Raw genomic sequence first — 14,800 nt, forward strand, 5'->3', positions numbered from 1 at the left:
CCCATGTGGTGCAGTCAGCTGAAATCTGCTTTTCACCAATTGTTGCATTAAGATCAGGCTGTTGAACTCACCAACCCTGTTTCAGCCTCTATTCCAAGAAGCAGCTTTTAGTTTTTTTTGACCATGTGTACATCTGTATATGTTTTGCATTGAAGGCTGTGTGTTTCTTATCCACGTCAGCCCGGTTTTACCTTGCTGGGTTGGTATCAGACTTTGCATAGTGATAACTTAATTTGTTTGGCCTGCCGAGTCCCTCAGGAAAGGCTTCCGTTGCTTACCTTATACAGTATGTAGCCAGGCTGAAAGATTGAATTGTTTTGTTTTACCAGTGTTTAGTCTTTCCAGTAGAACATGGAGGGGAGACCTTATTGCCCACAGTATGTTTTTCCAAAACAACTCTGATTTGTATCTGTGTTAATCAGCAGAGATGCTATCAGCTGTTCCGTCTAAACCTGACAGCAGTAGCTGTGTTTTCCATACACGGAGAAAAGTGGACAAAAAGAGAAACACATTACTAAAAATGTCTTAAAGGAAATTAGAGATAATTCAGAACACTGCAGCCAGAATTTTAACCAATACAAAAGAAAAATCACACTACCTCTCTGCTCACATCACTGCACTGGCCTGCATCTATTTATCCTCTCCTATATATCTATCTATTTTTAAATATTTCAGATCTGATATCAGCTGAAATGAAAGAAAATTTAACTTTACATTTAATTTGGGCCGACTTTGTATCATTGGATTTAAAAATGTATTCATTCATTCATTAATTTTTTTGTCACCTAGGGCTGGACAATAAAACAATAACAATTATCGCAATATAATATTTTAACAATATAACAAAAGTTCAATAAATATTCAATAAATGTTTGATTTTATTCACTTGAAAGAAAAACGACTGAAAAAACCTTTTACCATATTTTACTCATTTGTTGACAAAGGTTGACCAAGAAAAAAGAGTTTGAACCACAATTAACCATCAGGTTTCTTCAACTTTCACTCAGGAACAAAAATCAGCCTTTAAAAAAATACTTATCGTGATAATTATCGATATCAGAAGATATGAAGCTTTTAATCGTGATAACATTTTTGGCCATATCGTCCAGCCCTTGTGTTACCAAACTGTTTGTCTGCTTTATTTGTTTGTTTCTTTGATTACTTTTGCTGTTTGTTAATATTTTTTACCCAAGCTATTCTGATATTGTTTTGTTAATCAAGTCGGCGGCGCAACTTTGCATGAAATGTGCTATACAAATAAAATTCTTATTATTGAAATTATGATTATAACTGAGGAAAAGGGAGTTCCTGCCTACAGCGTGACTGTGTCTTGCACGTGTAAACAAACCAAAGCCACAGAATCGGGGCTGCACTAGTCTTATGCAGCCGGAAGAGATTCTTTCACTTTGTGACGAACAATACTTCTAATCTTGTCTAATAAACAAACATTGTGATTGTTTACCTCTGCAGCTGAAAAAGGTCTGCCTCCATTTGTTTCGGCATGGTTGCATTGCTTTGTTTGAGTCACAGCCTTTTTAGTTTGAACACTGACTTCAAAAGCTGGTGGGTTGGTTTTGAAATTTCAAACTTGGTTTACTGTTTTGTACCCTCCATACCCATATATCCAAAAGCCACCATTGTGTTCTGTGTATAGTGTGTACTGTGTATCTAATGCAACCCTGACTCTGTGTTCCTGTCCTGCTGTTTTTCAGATTGTGCTGTGAACGTTCACAAGAGCTGCAAGTCTCTGCTTGGTGACTGCACCAGCAGCAAGAATAAGGTAAACACTATATGTGATGGAAGTGTAGAGAAATGGGGACTAAGTAAAGCTCTAGTGCCTTAACTTACTCTGTGTTCTGTTGTTTTGCATATGTAGACTAGATATACACACAAGTACTAGGGCTGAACAATTTTGCAAACTAATGTAATTGCGTGTTTTTTAACCAATATTGCGATTTAATATGCGATTAATTTTTAAGCTCTTTACCTTCTGTATTATTCAAGATGGACAAGCAATAAATCAGTGTATAGTATGACCAACACAATATTAGATAGATTAAACATACTCACGTAGGCCAGGCCTGTGTTATGGCATTAAATGGCATTAAATAATATGATGTGACATCATCAGGTCGCCCTACCTACAGATGACAAGAAAAACAAAGTTACAGTATAGTATAGTTGTAGTATACAGTAAGCGCTCAGTGCAGAACCCACAGTTCAACCACCAATTAATGCGTCATTATTTCAGTTCAAATCTCCTAGGAGTCCATCTTTCTATGTCCCAGTAAGCGAACAAAAAATATCAATTCAAAAGTTGGCCAACGAAAATAAAACCAAGTGTGACGCCTCTCGTGTTGAATTGACAAATTTAGTAATTCTCAGACAACACCGGAGTCCCCCACCCCCGCAGCCTCCGATGCTGGTAAGCAGCGAAGTGGCTGTAACTCGGGACAGACTGGGCCTCTTTCGGACTTGTGCGTTTGGTTTGAAATGCTGTTTCACAGATATTTCCTGAGCTGACTGGTGGCTCTGTGTGTGACACAGGCGGCGATCGCCACAATACGCTTACCTTACTACACGTGTCTTTCTGTTATATACAGTCTATGATTTTTCCTGTCCGCCAAAGCGGCGGATGGCTCGAAGATTTCACCCACCACAACCACCAATTTACACGCGGGTGGCGGGTGCTACTTTCATTCCCTGTGTGACACTAAATTTCTGTAGTGTCAGCTTCTGTCAAGCTTAAGGCCATTGTACAACAACAAGTCAAGGTACAGCGTAATGTGCGACGTTGATGCTTCCTCTGCAGACTGCTTTACTCTCTCGTGTCATGTGACCAGAGCGTAATTGCAGCCTTTGCAATTAGAAAATCTCATTTTATCATATCGCAATAATATCGCAAATGCCCTAACAAGTACATTGTCACACATTGGATCAGTAGCACGGACAGTGAAGTTCAGAGTGGAAAAAAACGGACTAAAGATTAATAAGAACAAAGGCAGCATTGGGGTGACATTTGCTAGATTCCTGCTTTTTTGTTTGCTGTGTATCGGTAGTCTTGCTATAGATGCTTATGATGTCAAATTTGAATTAAATGGCATAGTTTACAGGTTAGGTTTAACCATTTGGATTGCTGTTGCAACACTAACTGTCATGCGTCATGATCAGACTGTTCATCAATTATGTATTGTGAAAGAAATGGAAATTGGTTGCATTCTTTCATTGATTTTGTAATAGAGAATTGTGACTGGATTGAAGATTTGTCTGACGTTAACTGGAAAAGAGATTTCAAAGCTTTTCTTCACCTTGCTCCATGTTTTCACTATCAACAAACACTTCCTGCACCTGTAACCACAGGTTACCCTTTATGTGGCAACAAAGCCTCCACATGCAACTGCTGCAGCACCTCAACAGAGAAGCATAAACCCACCTTTAGCAGGGAGAGTTGTGGGTTTGTTTGGGACAGGGCATTTAAGACAACTCGACTGAAGATTACATGATTATGTCCACTCTTATGAATCCGCTTATTAAACAAAGTCCTTGGTCCTGTGAGTGTCTTGTCCTGTAAAGAAAGTACTGATATAGTAAGAGTGTGCAATTGCTTTTTTCACTCAGCAGATAAAAGCTTGAGAGAATGGCCTTGAAAAAAAATGTTGTCTTTCTGTATTTTCTCCGCACAGAGAGATTCGCTACCGAGGACTGGGTCATCGGGATCTCCTAACTTTGGTAAGCAGAACATGCATGTGCAGATTGCACCCCTTGTGAATACCACTGACCACAGTATCAGTTGAAGTGAAGGGTGGATGATGCATTGATGGACTGGAAGGTGGTTTAGTCCCCATGTGTCAAATTAAAAAGCTGGTGGCCTCTCTAGTGGTTTGCAGAGGATTAAAAAGTGTGTGTGTGTGTGTATGTGTGTGCGCGCACCCACGTGTATATGTGGGTCTGGGTCTTTGTGGTGCATGTGTGTGTGTCTGCCTACACACTGAGCAAAGATGGTGAGATTGGCCTCCAGCAGGCTGAAGGCAAAGGTGATGATTAGCCATTGTTAAGAACGGTCAGGTGATTTTACCTCTGGTTCAGTACTTGTCCAAACACAGGGTAGATAAAGTAATATTGTTGTATCCATACACAAAGAGAAACAAAACAAAAAATCTGATCTTTGCTAGTTTTTTTTATGAAAGGTTGGATTAAATTTGACTCGCTAAATTGATGAGCCTCAGAATAAATGTGAGGTGTGCTTGCATTCATTATTATCAAGTGGTCCATCCCAGGAAATTTCAATTAGGGCTAATTGTAACATTCAACAGACCCTGTTACATGTGACTGAGCCCGCAGGAGACATGAGCGGCTGCAGCAGCAGCAGCTTAAGTTAATCTCCTGTTGCAGTTGTTGTTCTCCTCTGAACAGCTGGAGTCCTGTCAGCCACACCTAATTTCTCCTCATGTACTTCTTTGGTCAATCAGTAACTTGCGCAGGGGGTCGGGAAGACGGGTAGTGGTGAGAGAGAATTGAGCAAAAGTGAAGAATCATAAAGAGCGAGAAATCGAAAAGGATGCACGCCTCTCAAGAAGTTGCTAGAAGAACTCTGACGTGAAGGATCTGGGCGGGTCGCGTATAAAACCGGGCTTTGTGCTGTCCTGGTTCACACCAGTGAAGACACATCACTTATTACTTTTGCAATAATATCTACTGGTACTGTGCCGAAGACTTGTGAACTTTGCCACTCCTCCTGGTTTGAGACATTCACCATGGAGGTAGCTGTTACCAGAGGCGCACCTCGAACCACAGGAGTCTCCAACGATTGCTCTAGGATTGCTAAACCATCCTCCTCTTCCTCCCCACCTTCCTCTGCCTCATCGTGGGGTCTGTCGGGACGTGTTGGCGTTAGAGTGTTGATGCACCGTGACCTGATCACGTGCCGATACTTCCGATCCCTGCCTCGATCTTGGCTGAAAAAATACTGGGGTCGACTCGGACAGGCGTCGAACAAACATCCGCCTGCCGCCTCGTCCTTCTCGCCCTCTGCTCCTCATCACTGGTCATCTTCTCCTTTCTCTCTCTCCTCTCCTCGTTTCTCCTCACGTTCCTCCTCCTTATCTTCCCATTTCCTCCGTTCACCTGTCTCTCGTCTTTCCTCCCCAGCACTAAAAGACCGGGACAGAGAGCGGGAGCAGTCGGGCTCAGCCTCATCGCAGGCCCTGGATGGCCACTCAGGGTTTCTCAGCACCCCAGGCATGACCATTAGTCTGTGGGGACCTAGCACTCAGTCGACTGCCGCCCATACCACCAGTTCCACCGCAGCCTCTGCCTCCAGCCTTGGCCATAGCCTCCGTCACCACAATAGCTCAGGGTGAGTATCTCTGCCTTGAAAGTTAGACCTTTTTAGGCCTTTTTGGTTCTGAAATTTCTATCGTAACTAGTTTCCTTCTAAAAAGATTGCTCTTAAATGACAGGATTCGTTTTTTTTAACTTTTGCTAGAAGTTAAAAAACCACCACAAATCTTTCTCTCAAATCTATATTTCTGTAGATGTTTACAGGAGCTCGTGTATGTTAATGCTGGATATTTTTGGCTTCTTTGCTGCTGAAATACTATTTTCTGTATGCCATCTTAAGATGTGTATTTATAGCTGACATATCAAGGGAAGCTGTCTCTTCTAATGTAACAGCCTTTTGATACAGTATCAAGACAGTTCTCAGAAGTGGACTACTTTACTTCTGCATTGCTAAGAAAAGTGTGTTGGGAAGGCAGTGGGAGAGAGAGAGAGACAAACGCATAGGGAAGATGTAAACGGGAGCACAAGTAGGAAAGAAACTGTGTGTCACTGGTACTGTGGATCTGTAAATGCATATATTTATTTAGTGGGCTAGTGGAATTAAATTTGTCTCAGTGTCAGCATGTATGCCACCTTGGACCTCTGGTTGTTGTCCCTCAGGTCCCTCCCCGGGGAGATGGATGAGAACGATGCTCTCCGCTCCAAACGCTGCAACGAAGATGCCATTTCCCTCGCTCCCTCCACCACTGAGTCCCTCGTCATTGTCGAAGGTGAGTTGGCTGACTGGGGGTGGAGGCTGAACTTTAATTTCAACAGTTCCACTCTTGGTAGAGGTTTTTTCCTGAAGGGCAATTGTTATGGTGGTAACTATACCTTTTTCTCAGCCCGCCCAGTTCTCTCAAATCTATGCGTTTTATTTTTTTCTCAACCATCTCTGAGCTTAATCTCCTTCCGTAGGTGGGCACTCTGAGGTGTACAGTGCATTTTGCTCTCATGACTGCATTACAGTTGATCTCGTGCGCACAGAAAAACAAAGACAGTATGGACAAATTGTATTGTTGAGTACCAGATTACTGGCCTTGTCACTATCTCCATTTATCATTTTCAGCACTGCCAAAACACAGAAAGGCGAGACATTAAGTCAGCAGTGAACTATTTTTAAACTCGGATGCTTCACAAGAAGTAATTAGTGACCTTTTCTTCTGGAATCATCTCTTGAAAATCACTGTTGATCATTTTTTAATTATGTAAAATGTAGAGAATTCTGTTAGTCATCTTAGGACTTGAGGTACCTTTTGTCCTTTTTGAGGAAACAAGATCTTTTCATTTTGGGTCATGAGATATTTGGAGAGTTGGTGTCATCTTAGTGATGATGAGACAGAGCTTCAGCTGCACAATCCAGACTGTTCTTCCAGGGGAGCCATTCTGTTGACCTTTACCTCTGACCTTCCTGACATGGGCCCCTAAGATCAGTTGCGTGCCATAATGTTTCGTTTTGTATTACAGGGTGTCCGCGGGGTCTTAAAAAGTCTTAATCGCCATTTAACAAGGTATTAAATTTTGTAGATATTTAAGTCAATGTGAAAATCCTGTTTGTCCAAAGATGAACGTACTATTTATAATGCATAGCCAAAAACACTAGACAGGCAGTGAGTGGCGACTATGTGATTCCTGTCTGTAACGTTAGGTGCAGCGATCTTCCGAGCGCCTATTTGACTCTTAAAAGCTCCAATAAATAGATCCATGCGAACCGGAAAAAGATTTACGTATACAACCGACCCTAATTTCCCACCCTGCCAGACCCACAATGTTAATCGTCCAAAACATAGTCGGAGTGGCGATCAGGAGTAACGGGCTTAACCCGGTTGGCCGGTCGCTCTGTGGCCACTTTGAACAGCCCCGTTCCTGAGAAACAAGAGCGAGATGCGCCGCCAGCAGCGGAATCGGTAAGACAGAAGACAACAGGGAAAATTAAAGGAGCGTGTGGGTTTGGCTAACGTTAGCCGCCAATTTAGCTAAATCAGTGCCTTTTATTAAAACACATTCAACTTTTCATAAAGCCGATGCTCTCGTCAGTGTCACTTTGTGAACAGATCAGTCACAGCCTGGATAGAGGGTGCTGCAACAAACTTTATAAATGTTGAACTCATTGTTCTGCATAAACGGTTATGATTATTGGCGAGTTAGTAGCCTGCCCAAAATCAAGGTTGGAGACTATCATGTAGCCTAGAGCATTTTTCTTGCACAAAGTTAATGAATAAAAAACAACCCCAAACTGAAACAGCTGTAATTTGAATTAATATTAAACTAGTGTAAGTTATATACTATTATATGAAATTATATTGAATATAGTAACATAATGAATATATTAATATCAAACTTAAAGTTTACTATTACATTAACAATATACTTTTAATTTAATGTTATAATATTAGGCTATACTAATAAAGTCATTTAGACTAGTTCCTCCTCCAGGTTGTGTCTGTGCTACACCGCCTACACTACTTACGTTATTCATCACTCAATTTATTCTCTTCATCTATGTTCCCTCCTAGCCTATTTAAAATTTGTTGTATTGATCAAGTGGTCAATTAAAGTTATCACACGTATCATTGCAGGCAAGCTCACATTATCTAGTTTAAACCAACTAAAACACAAAATTGCACTGTTTCACATGGTTTGATGTAATGTTGCTTACATAAACGTCATAGCTTATGTAAGACGGTGGCTTTTCGCAGGAAATCTGACCAGTCCTTCACATAGAAAACTGTTGGCCCATACAGGCTGTTATAGGCAACTGAGAAAGTTGGTGAATGCCTCAATTTTTAGGTGGCGTTACAACCTGATGACATATAGGCAATAAATATGTTATAAATATATTTAAATTCCTTTTAAAAACTCAAAAATGTCCCTTTTAAAGGTGTGTGGCCGATTTAATCAGTTAGCTCAAAGTGGCGCGGCAGTCTTAAGATCTGTTGAAAAAGTCTTGAAAAGGTCTTATAAAGGTATTGAATTTTACTTCAAGATTCCTGTATATACCTATATACCCACGTATCATTGCAGGCAAGCTCACATTATCTAGTTTAAACCAACTAAAACACAAAATTGCACTGTTTCACATGGTTTGATGTAATGTTGCTTACATAAACGTCATAGCTTATGTAAGACGGTGGCTTTTCGTAGGAAATCTGACCAGTCCTTCACATAGAAAACTGTTGGCCCATACAGGCTGTTATAGGCAACTGAGAAAGTTGGTGAATGCCTTAATTTTTAGGTGGCGTTACAACCTGATGACATATAGGCAATAAATATGTTATAAATATATTTAAATTCCTGTTAAAAACTCAAAAATGTCCCTTTTAAAGGTGTGTGGCTGATTTAATCAGTTAGCTCAAAGTGGCGCGGCAGTCTTAAGATCTGTTGAAAAACTCTTGAAAAGGTCTTATAAAGGTATTGAATTTTACTTCAAGATTCCTGTATAATACCCTGTATTGAAACGGTGTAATGAAACATAGTTTTTGATGCCTCTGCTCCTCTCCTCAGATGCTCACTATGCAGCCGTGCGGGCTGATCTGGAGTCTGATGCCCAGGATCTGGAGGCAGAGTCGTGGAGTTCGGCAGTTGACCAGCATTATGTTAAGACGTACTCCAAAGAAATGGTGAAGAGACAGGATGTCATATATGGTAAGTGTGATCTCTTAAATCATGTTCACACCTGTACCTGTCCAATCAAGGAGTCACCTATCCTGTGGATTGACACGTAGCTCATTGATTGGATAGTTTTGGTAAAATGTCATCCTGGCTCACCAGTGAGGCGGGGGAATAAAAAAAAAAAAAAAAGTCAGGACAGGAATTCTTCTTTTAAAAGAGTACTCCACTGATTTAGCATTCGCTATGCACAGAGCTGATGCAGACGGAGATGCACCATGTGCGAACACTGAAGATAATGCTGCGCGTGTACGTCCGGGAGCTAAAGGAGAACCTCCAGATGGACTCGGGCAGGCTGGACTGTCTGTTCCCCCGCTTGGAAAACCTTCTCGAGCTTCACACACATTTCCTGTCTCGTCTCAAAGAGCGGAGGCGAGAAAACCTTGTGTTGCCCAGCGACAGGAACTACACTATCAACAGGGTGGCAGACATTCTTATCACGCAGGTAGGGAGACGATACTTAGCATGCCAAACAAGAACATACAGCCGTACAAATGCTCCGCATTGATTTCTTGAATACATCACATAATGGAGTTACACACGCACAATCTATGATAAGACATGCAGAAGACATGTGTCAGCAAACAAACAGACTGAAAAAACAGAAAAGTGAGCCGCCTGGGTGACCGTTTTCTTTGTTCTCCAGTTCTCGGGTGAAATAGGAGAGAGGATGAAGGACAGTTATGGAGTTTTCTGCAGTCACCACACTGAGGCTGTCAGTTACTACAAAGAGCAGCTGCAAAACAACAAAAAGTTCCAAAACATCATACGGGTAAGACACATTAGCAGCCTTCTGATTGTGGATATCAGATTTACTTCTTAAATCTCTTAAATCTTAAATCCACCTGGAGTCTGATGAAACTTAAATTAAATATTATTTTCTTCTCAGAAAATCAACAACCTGTCCATTGTGCGGAGATTAGGTGTGACTGAGTGTATTCTGTTGGTGACACAGCGCATTACCAAGTACCCAGTACTAGTGGAGCGCATTCTGCACAACACTGAAGGTCCAGCATTTCACAAGCATTTTCCTGCTACTACTGAAGAGAGTGCACTCAGATGTTTAGTGAGAAATAAGTCATTATAGTTTCATTTTGCTGGATCTATAAAGTTTTTGTTTTTTTTTCTTTACTGGCTCTAGCGGGTACAGAGGAGCATGAGGATCTGACTCGGGCGCTGGGCCTGATCAAAGACACCATCGTTCAGGTTGACGCGCTTGTTAATCTCCACGAGAAGAACTCTCGACTCCGAGACATACACAACAAGATGGAGCCAAAGGCGCTGGGAAAAATCAAAGATGGCAGAGTGTTCCGCAGGGAGGACCTGGCACAGGGCAGGAGACGGCTGCTGCACGAGGGCACAGTCAACTGGAAAGCTGCTTCTGGCCGGCTGAAAGGCACGAGAAAAGAATTTTCTGATCTGCTATCTAGTAGTGTGCACATACTAATGAATGAATAAATGCACACAAAAAAAGAAATTCACTTGTCTAGTCTGTTATCATGAAGTCAAAAGGTGTGATTTGTCCTTTTTGTCCTTCCAGATATTCTTGCAGTGCTCCTGTCAGACGTGTTGCTGTTGATTCAAGAGAAGGATCAGAGATATGTATTTGCTACAGTGGTGAGCGATTCTACTTTATGACACTATCTAACAAAAACATGTTTATCAAAGAGTAATGCGCTGGAATAATTTAGTCTGTGACAGATGTATGACATTGTCACTCATCGACTTTTACTACCTCAAGTACCAGTTATCAAAGAGCACCGCCTCATGTCTCTTTCCTCCTCCTTATTGTTCTCCACCCAGGATAACAAGCCGTCAGTGATCTCTCTTCAGAAGCTGATTGTCAGGGAAGTGGCCCATGAGGAGAAAGCCATGTTTCTCATCTGTGCTTCCTCCAATGAGCCAGAAATGTACGAGATCCACACCACCTCCAAGGAGGAGCGGAACAGTTGGATGGCACACATACGGCAAGCTGTTGAGAGGTAGCTGCATTGTCAGAGAGAGAAAATACACAGCCGTTTATTACCATTAGTTACATTTTGAATGTTTTTCAGGGGGGAATAAAATGAAAATTAATTGGAGTCCTTGCACAGTCTGCTTTCTCTGTCTCCCCACCTGTAATGGCTTCTGTCCTGTCCCCTCGTAGTTGTCCTCATACAGAAGAGAGGCTGTTCAGCGAGGAGGAAGAGACACGAGCTTTCAGGTTCAAAGAATTTCAAGGTAACTGCAGATCAAGTAAACAATGACATACATTAAGAAATCCCCTGTAATAAAGTGGGCCACAAGGAGGTGCTCATACATCAAATTAACCTTATCATTGTTTACCTTATCACTGTTGACTTCTCCTTTTTCTCAACATCTCTTCTCAGTAGACCGCAACTGTTTTAGGACACAGATTTTATCCCTTGTAGCAGAATCTGTTTAAAACATCTATGAATATTTGGGTGTGCTAAAGAACAATTGTTGCTGTATTGAGGCATAAGAAGTGAGCATGTAACAGAGCCTGCACCCCTCTCCATTGTTTAAGGAATGAAGTCCTCTCTTACTCCATTTTGTGTTTTTCCATTGTAGAACGGCTGAGCCAGAAGGATGCAATGGTTGTCCAGGCTCTCACTGAGAAGCTGCAGCTGTTTGCGGACATGGCGGAGTCTGTGGCAGGTCTAGAGGACAAAGCATCACATTCCAGACTTTTGCTTCGAGGAGACGCCTCAGACCTCCAGCAGGGGGAGGCCCTGCTCAAAGGAGCAATCACTGAGGGTAGGGGACAAGGCCGCGTGATATGTGAATCTACTTTAGATACAGAGGCATGGAACTGTGGCATTGTGTGAATTTTATACATACATTTTGTCAATTTTATATTCATGTACTGCATGTTTCAACCTTCATTTGCTATCACTTTCACTTCAGTGGAGAACCTCCAGAACCTACTGCAGTCCGGAGTGAGGGAGGAGGCTCCGATGCCACGGCTGGAGGAAGGGTGCGGCTCTGGGATTCTGCCCAGGAGAGCGGATACCTTTGGGGGCTATGACAGCAGCCCCACCATCCTCAGTAAGAGTGAGTCCAGCACACTCACCGCCCTGAGGAAGTCGACTATCTGATGGATTTGCAGTTATATTTCGGTTGCATTGACACCACTAATAAATTATGAATTGATTCGTTGAATTTGTTTTATTAATAGAATTTCTGTGCATGGTTTTTAATAACAAAATCTGTTTGACAACGCCAGCAAGCTAAAAAAATGAAAAAGCTTTTGTGCGGTTTTACATCTATTTGTGTTTTAGTGATTGTTAGTATTTCCATGTATCTGTTTGGTTTAATTATTTGTGTACGTTTTGTCACTGTGTCTGTGTGTGTGTGTTATTGTTTCTGTGCCAGATGGCAGTGTGAAGAAGAACTTTTCTGCTGAGTCCAGAAACAGAAGCCAGAGAGCCAGCTCTGACCCTCAGCTCAAAGACCTCTGTGGCAGCCACACCCTGGAGCAGACGGTAGGGGCCCAACACACACTCACACATACATTGTATCTTGGGATTAGACACAGTGTTATTTCCTGTAAATAGTAATAACCAGACCAAGTCATCTGGAAAGTTTCCATGTCCTTATGTTTACTGTGACGCTGTTCTCACAGGTCACTTCATTGTTTATAAATAGATAAAGCCTTGATTAAACAATATACTCAGTGATTTGCCTTCCAGTAAGTCCTGGTCCTTGAACAGGCAAATAAAAAAAAAAAGACTTATTACTGAGGATATCTGATTTACAGTACTGTGGTTCATACTGACCTTGCAGAATTTGTAGTCCTACAAATGTATTTTAAATGAAGTGTGTGTGTGTATATATATATATATATATATATTACATTACACATTTTGTATGTCTTTACTATACTAAACTGTGTTTGTATTGCCTGTTTGTAATACTCATACTCATCTCTAATGCTGCTCAGCTCTCATATCACGGCAGTAAAAACAGGTTTCTTACCATACAGAATGGTAAAAGCTTGATATTTTTCACCACTATGGCTAATAACAGCAGCTCAGTGGAATCTCTTTTGGATGTTAGTGTGTAGGATGGACATAAATGATGAATGCATCATTCGTGCATAGTGTCTGTTAATTCTGAATTATGTATCATAGAATTTTTTTTGTTTTAAATCACATACTACTACAACAAATACCAATTGTTTTCACAGCATCTATATTGTATTGCATAAATTGTATAGCAGTACTGAACAGCACTCGCAGTGTGTTTGTGATATTATTTTATTAATATGACGTGCTGTGTGTCCGACCGTTGTTGCTCAGGTTGATGAGAGCTGCTGCTCTCCTGCCAGATGGAACCACATCTGGTCTGGCTCCTTCCCCGAGGCTGAGGTAAACTCTCCTTCTCTCATCTTTCACCTTGTGCTACACAACACTGCTGGGTTTGATATTCATAGCCATGCCCGCTGAACTGAAAAGATGTACCCTAGAGAAGTTTGTCAATCCAATGAAATGTTGTACTGTTTTGGTGTTGTTGGGTGTTTATTTCATTATAATAACGTTGCCGTTGTCTCTATCCTAGTTCTTTGACAGAGTGCTGATGCTCTCCCAAAGGCTCTATAGTCTGCAGGTAATACTATCCCATCCAGTGTTTATGAAAATGGTAAGAAATGCGGTCAGTGATTGAAATATGGTGCATTTTCTGTATGTTTGCAGATTAATTGTTTAATTTATTTAATGTTTGTGTTTGCTCACTTAAACTTGATAACTTTTATAAGAAATGTGTTTCACTGTAATAGTAAATAAACATTGTCACAAAATTCAAATATGTTACCTAATGACCTTCTGTTATTTTTCTCCTGTCTCCATCTTCAGGCCATCATATCACAGCAGGACAGTCAGATTGAGCTCCAACGGGCCTCATTGACAGAGCGGGCCTCCCTGCCCGGCCGCCACAGAGGGAACGTGCTCCTGGAGCAGGAGAAACAGCGCACTCTGGCCCTGCAGAGAGAAGAGCTGGCCAGCTTCCACAAGCTGCAGTCTCAGCACCGGCAGGAGCAGCAGCGCTGGGAGAGGGAGAGGGAGAGGCACCGCCAGCAAGTCGAGGCTACAGAGGCCAGGCTCCGACAGAGGGAGGAGGAGTGCAGACGGCTGGAGGTGAAGTGCTTTGTCCTACCTGAGGGCTGTGGAACAGATTTTAATGGCAAAAGATATGTGCGAAAGGCAGAATATCATGACCTTGCAGCTCAAAAATAAACTGTTCCCAAAGTCTACCAGTTGGTATGACCTGTACAATCTAATTGTTTTAGAAACTTTTTGTAGTTCTTTCCAAGTCCATGTCTCAGTTCAGTGTGGTTTAAACAAAGACAAAAAAAACCATATAGGATATATTTTAAAAATGTCAATATTGCACACATACTTTGCAACTTGAAACAATGCTCATTCTTTTGATGCAGGAGCAACTGGCAGAAGAGAGGAAGGAGCTGGAGAGTCAGAGGGAGACGTACCAGCAGGACCTGGAGAGGCTGAGAGAGTCCACCAGAGCTGTGGAGAAAGAAAAGGAACGCCTGGAACACCAGAAGAAGATCAAACGGAAGACTATTGAGGTGAGGAATTTCTAAATTAAATATGGTCTTCTTGCAGAGACAATATGGATGTAGTCCAAAAATGGATGTGGACTCTTAGAACAGCCACGAACGCTGTTCTCTTTATACTACCTTGGTGTGTCTGCATACACGGATGTGTTCACACATTTGTCATTGCATACAGTCACATGCCTTTGATGTGAGAGACCCGGGTTCGAATCCACTGTGAGACACCAGTGTGAGCCCTGA

General features: G+C 41.8%; 1 protein-coding gene across 3 annotated transcripts; it reads left to right on the top strand.

The window, feature by feature from the left end:
• Nucleotides 1-1,721: 1,721 nt before the first annotated feature.
• LOC119900687 (rho guanine nucleotide exchange factor 18-like) lies at nt 1,722-14,572 on the top strand (the record flags this gene model as incomplete). Of its 3 annotated transcripts, none has more annotated exon segments than XM_038715862.1 (19): nt 1,722-1,780; nt 3,684-3,729; nt 5,149-5,356; nt 5,941-6,050; nt 8,824-8,964; nt 9,183-9,433; nt 9,635-9,760; nt 9,878-9,995; nt 10,130-10,384; nt 10,529-10,605; nt 10,792-10,970; nt 11,135-11,208; nt 11,560-11,745; nt 11,896-12,042; nt 12,364-12,473; nt 13,290-13,358; nt 13,549-13,629; nt 13,842-14,123; nt 14,423-14,572. In XM_038715862.1, coding segments are annotated over 19 exon segments (2,669 nt in total), but the record flags the coding sequence as incomplete, so codon positions are not given.
• Between the last annotated feature and the right edge of the window lie 228 nt (nt 14,573-14,800).

The sequence above is a fragment of the Micropterus salmoides genome, unplaced genomic scaffold, assembly GCF_014851395.1.
Source record: "Micropterus salmoides isolate LMB-PRFRI ecotype aquatic unplaced genomic scaffold, ASM1485139v1 Ms_hic_scaffold_13, whole genome shotgun sequence".
NCBI classification, from domain to species: domain Eukaryota; kingdom Metazoa; phylum Chordata; class Actinopteri; order Centrarchiformes; family Centrarchidae; genus Micropterus; species Micropterus salmoides.